The sequence below is a fragment of the Mustela erminea genome, chromosome 1 (genome assembly GCF_009829155.1).
Source record: "Mustela erminea isolate mMusErm1 chromosome 1, mMusErm1.Pri, whole genome shotgun sequence".
Classification (NCBI taxonomy): Eukaryota; Metazoa; Chordata; class Mammalia; order Carnivora; family Mustelidae; genus Mustela; species Mustela erminea.
In genome coordinates, this window is record NC_045614.1 from 174,163,179 (window position 1) to 174,169,178 (window position 6,000).

General features: G+C 38.1%; 1 protein-coding gene across 1 annotated transcript; it reads right to left on the bottom strand.

The window, feature by feature from the left end:
- Positions 1-4,666: 4,666 nt before the first annotated feature.
- On the bottom strand, positions 4,667-5,596 carry LOC116595270 (olfactory receptor 5K1-like). Its single transcript, XM_032351431.1, has one exon. The coding sequence runs from the start codon at positions 5,594-5,596 to the stop codon at positions 4,667-4,669; it is 930 nt and encodes a 309-aa protein (XP_032207322.1).
- Between the last annotated feature and the right edge of the window lie 404 nt (positions 5,597-6,000).

A 6,000-nucleotide genomic window follows, 5' to 3' on the forward strand; every position in this document is an offset into this window, starting at 1 on the left:
ATGGCCATATGCTGAACTTTCTCCACTGCTGGGTGGAGTTGTAAGCTTGGTTCCATGGTTGGGTGGCCTTGTAGTCTGGGATCCAAAGCTGCTCAAGCACACCATTCCATTTCCCTGGATATGGGGGCCAGAAATTATGCTCAATGGTTAAGCAAAGCTTTTAGCTTGGCTCCCTGACCAGTCAGGCTGTGGGATATGCTCTGTGGCTGGCAGGGGTCTGTGACCATGCTTCTTGAAGCGGTGAGTCCTGAGAAGTTGGGTGCAATTGAGAATTTACTTTCCTCCTTAGGGAACCAGTAGGAAGTGCTTCATGACTGCTGGATATAGACTGACCCATTCTTAAAGAAGTGCTTGGTACAGGCCATTCTGATTAGGCTACTCTAGTGACATCTTCAGGTCAATCTCCGTAAATAGATTTTATTTCTATTTATAATATAAAAAATAAAAATTGTAAATATGATGCATATAAAAAGTAAATAAAGAAAAAATATAAAATACGATGAATTATAAGGGAGTGAAGACCCATGCAATAATCATAAAGGTCAAGACATGGAATATTAGATTCACATAAGACGTTTCCCTGTGTATATTTTTCAATCCCAAATTCCTTCCTTGACCTCTAGTCTCCAGAAAAATGGCATTCTTCTTTCCTCATTCTTAATTCTTTTCTTTCTATTCATTTTTTTTCTTTTTCTTATTTGATCCTATTTCAGTGGCTATAACATTCATTATGAAACTGTCACAGTGACAGTTTATTGTCAGTGATGACAATAGACATCGTAGTGTCACTCCTGAACACAAAAGGAAGCATACACTGTTTACTATTAAGGCAATATTTATTTAAGTTATTGGTACTTAACTTTTTAATTAAAGAACTTCTTTTCAATTCCAAATTTGTTAAGTGTTTTTTCATAACAGATGACTAAATGTGTTATGCCTCCATCAGAAAGGATGAATACCCAACTTTTGTATCAACATGGACTGGACTGGAAGAGATTATGCTGAATGAAATAGGTCAAGCAGAGAGAGTCAATTATCATATGGTTTCACTTATTTGTGGAGCATAAGAAATAACAGGGAGGACAGGGGGAGATGGAGAGAAGAGGTGAGTTGGGAGAAATTGGAGGAAATTGGAAACAAATTCATTGTTTATGCACCGCATCCAGTGCTCCATGCAATATGTGCCCTCCATAATACCCACCACCAAGCTCACCCAAACTCCCAACCCCATTCCCTCCAAAACCCTCATTTTGATTCTCAGAGTCCATAGTCTCTCATGGTCTGAGAACCAAAATGAGGGTTTTGGAGGGGATGGGGTTGGGAGTTTGGGTGAGCTTGGTGGTGGGTAGTATTGAGGGCACATATTGCATGGAGCACTGGATGCGGTGCATAAACAATGAATTCTGGAACACAGAAAAGAAATTAAAAATAATTAAATATAATTTTTAAAAAAAGAAGGTGATTAAATCTGACCAAACCCTTTTTTTTTTTTGCATTTATTTAAACTGCCATATTATTTTCTTTTAATCTACCAATGAGACAAACTATACTGATTAATTTTCAAGCACTAAAGCATATTTAAATCCCTGGAAGATGCCACTTTGGTCATATTATATTTTTCATAGAATGCAAGATTCAGTTTGCAAATTTGAAGAATCTGAGAAGGTATAGGTTTATGAGTCAGCCTGTCCTACAATTTTCCTTTCTCATGTCCAGGTTGTGGTAACCTCACAAATGTATCTGGGAGTCTATCCTCTCTTTGGATTTTCTGTTTTTTAACCAGCGCAGTATTCATGAGTGTCGGTGCCCGAGCGGCTTGTAGCGCATGCGCGGTGATGCTTTTGGGCTCCGCCGTGCCCGCTCGCTGCCTCGGCCGCCGCTGCCTCAAGCCGTCGCCACCGCCAGGTGGCGACGATGGGGAGCTGCTCCGGCTGGGCCCGTGGGGGCCTCGGGCGCCGCATGACTTTTTCCGTGCCCGAAAGTAAACACGCCATTAAGATGGCGGCTGGATGCGAGCCAGTAGGCGGAACTTAAGATTTTGTATCTATGTGGCTGCGAGTGATTGGTTGTGCAACCTTGGTATATATAGACATGCGTGGGCGGGGGAGAGGAGATCCCAACAGCTACCCAGAAATAAAGCTTGTTCCGCTGAGGTCTCCTGGTCGTTCTTGCTGGCGAGAGCGACACATGAGAAAGATTGTAAGCTTCCATATGACATCATGTTCCTTCATTTCGTAACATTCATTAGTAACTGAGGCAGCGTGCTTTGCATTAACAGAGAGTTTACTATTTAGAAATTAGTGCTGGCCGTTGTTTGCGAGGGTCTACTGATAGTCCCAAGGACTTGGATCTTTGCCAAACTGATCCATTCTTACTAGAATGTATCTGTGACATTGCCAGTTAGATGACAGGCATTTAAGGTATTAAAATTATTTGGTTTCTTTTAGTGATGAAAACTGGCTCTCTCAAAATACTCTAATGGACTGACCATTTTCTTTTGAAATAACTGTAGTTGTTAGTTTCTGATGAATACATTTTCTGATGACTCCAAAATCACATTATTCCTTGCTAGAGGCTGAGGGTTCAGTGGAAAACTTTTTTTTTTTTTTAATATTTTATTTATTTATTTGACAGAGAGAAATCACAAGTAGACAGAGAGGCAGGCAGAGAGAGAGAGAGAGGGAAGCAGGCTCCCTGCCGAGCAGAGACCCGATGTGGGACTCGATCCCAGGACCCTGAGATCATGACCCGAGCCGAAGGCAGCCGCTTAACCCACTGAGCCACCCAGGCGTCCCTCAGTGGAAAACTTTTGCCAAAGATTGTAGTTTGCACACATAGGGATATTTGCTTAAGAAGTCATTTGTGTCATATGGCCGTTAAAGCACTGTTTGGGATATAGCCTGTGCCACAGCACTCAGAGCATGTTTTTTGTTCCAGACTAAATTGAAAAATAGATTTCATTTTGGTTCCTTATGCCCAAAAGTGAGTTAAGGATGGAAAATGGGGGTGCCCGGGTGGCTCAGTTGTTCAAGCATCTGACTTTGGTTGACATCATGATCTCAGGGTCCTGGGATCAAGCCTCAGGGTGGGCTCCATGCTTAGCAGGGAGTCTTCTCTCATGGTTTCTCTCTCACTCTGATTTCTCCCCCTTCATTTCTCCTTTCTCCTAATGCTTAGGAGACAGGAATAGAATTTAATGATTCAGCACTTAACATATAATTCCCAGTGCTCATCCCAAGTGCCTTCCTTAATGCCCATCACCCATTTACCCCATCCCATCACCCATCTCCCCTCCAACAAGCCTGCTATTCCTCTATATATAAGAGTGTCTTATGGTTTGCCTTTTTTCTGTTTTTATCTTATTTTTCCTTCCATTGCCCTGCATTCATCTGTTTTGTTTCTTAAATTCCACATATGTGTGAAGACATATGATATTTGTCTTCCTCTGAATGACTTATTTTGCTTAGCCTAATACACTCTAGTTCTGTCTATGATGTTGCAAATGGCAAGATGAGCTGATGAATGAATAAAGAAGAAATGATACACACACACACACACACACACACACACACACAGTGGAATATTAGCCATATTAGGCTTATTAGCGAATAATAGCCAATATTAGCCAGAAAGAATAAAATCATGTCATTTGGGTGGTGAACCATGAGAGACTCCTTCATATTTCTGTATGTAATGGTTCAATAAATATTTATATTTAGGTATTTAGAATGTTCCCAATTTTGTGCCTCATTTATGCTCATAGCATCTCCAACTTTTTCTTAATGCTATGAATATATCAGTAATTTACATTGGATTCAGTACAAATTGGTGGAATTTCCAGTAACAAACATAATAAATAATATTAGAGAGAAAGAAATAGGGATTTCCATATAAATTCCATCTATTTCAACTACATTTTGATAAATCATGAGGATACAGATACTCTATTTCAGAGAATCTGAGGGTAAAGTTGACTAACAATAAAGATGAATGTAGTTTTTCCTTATTATACAGTGTGATTAGCATTCTTTTCTTGTTTTTAATATTTTTTAATTGTAAAAGATATATAACAAAATTTCCTCTTTTAATGATGAAAATATTCTTGATTTAAGAATAGATACTTCATATGAATTGATTTTCAAATATAGTCCCTTGAATAAACCCAAAGAAAATTAAGAATCAAATATATACATTGTACTTCTGACAGTGGTCTTGTTTAAGAAGGGATTAATTCTTGAGAACCTGGAATGGGATAAACTTTGTAAAATTATGCATTGGAATTCTAGAAACTTGTCAATAATATTAAATGGGGGTTATCTTTACACATATAGACTTGTATTACTAGTATTTGTTGGAAATTATAACTCATTACTCTTTGAAACCACTAGTTAATAGTTTAGCTAATTTTTCTGTGGCACAGTATGTGACCTCAATAATAATTATTTAATTCATACTTGAAGGGAGCTAGGAGCTATGATTTTGGGATACATATTAGCAGAATCTCTCCTTGCAGAACTTATTTATTTGATTCCTATACTAAGATGTATCAGTAATTGAATATTTTATGGACCATGTGGTCCTTTTCTACTTTCTCAATATTCCATGATCTGGAAAAACATTTTATCAAATTTAATTTTCCACAGGTGATGATATTTACTTTAAAATGTTATAAAATTTTCTTTATAATTTTTTTCATAGCATTTATTACTTCCTTATTTCTTAGACTATAAATAAAAGGGTTTAATAAAGGGATCACTATGGTATAAAAAACAGCACCAGGTATATCTTTATCCTCTTCTTTAACTGAATGTGGTCGAATGTACACAAAAATAAGAGAACCATAGAATATTGAGACAGAGAGAAAGTGGGATGCACATGTCGATAAGGCTTTGCTTCTTCCCTCTTTGGATTTCATTTTGAAAATAGTAAAGAGAATGTAGAAGTAAGATATTAAGACACTAGCAACGGTGAAGAGTTGAACTGAACCTGCAAAGATAAATATCATCAATTCATTGATATAAGGGTCAACACAAGAGAGTCTGTATAATGGAAAAACATCACAAAAAAAGTGATTAATTTGATTTGACCCACAGAAAGTTAACCTAAAAAGAAACCCTATTTGAATCACAGAATGCAGATTTCCAGCTATATAGGCCCCTGTGGTCATCTGAATGCAGAGTTTCTTTGACATCATCGTGTGGTACTGCAGAGGGCTACATATGGCCACATAGCGATCATAGGCCATTGCTGCCAGGAGAAAGCAATCTGCAGTTTCAGCAAGGCAGAGAAAATAAAATTGTATCATGCACTCATAAAGGGAAATCATTCTGTCTTTAGAAAAGGAGTTCTCTAACATTTTGGGGGTAATGGCACAGGAACAACAGGTATCCATCAAAGCCAGGTTGCCCAGAAAGATGTACATTGGTGTGTGAAGACGATGCTCCATAAAAATCAATACCACCAGGCCCAGATTCCCCACCATAGTGATCACATAGATAGTGAGAAACACCACAAACAGGAGGCTCCTCATCTCTGGGCGATCTGTAAATCCTGTGAGGATGAATTCAGTGGTCAAGGAGTAATTATCCTCAGTCATATCCACTTTCTCTGTTGAGATAGCAAGTCTGGAGATATAAGATTAAGGGAAATTAGGGAATCGATTCCATTTACTATACCACCAAGAACCATAAGATACCTGGGAATAAACCTAACAAAAGAGGTAAAGGATCTGTACTTGAGGAACGACAGAACACTCATGAATGAAATTAAAGAAGACAAAAAAATTTGGAGTAGCATTCCATGCTCATGGATCAGAAGAATAAACATCATAAGATTGTAATTTAGAGTGTGTAAAACTTTGCTTCCAAATTTTTCTTTTTACAACAAAGAGAGAAAGTTCTTCAAACTCCTCTTAGTATCTCTGGACACAGGCACACAAACCTGTAGGGAATAGCCATTCCCCTAAAATGTCAGTTTTATAACTGAACTCTGAAAATCAGC

Excerpts from the sequence above, each read along its gene's own strand:
- LOC116595270 (XM_032351431.1), bottom strand. The coding sequence starts at position 5,596 with ATGACTGAGGATAATTACTCCTTGACCACTGAATTCATCCTCACAGGA.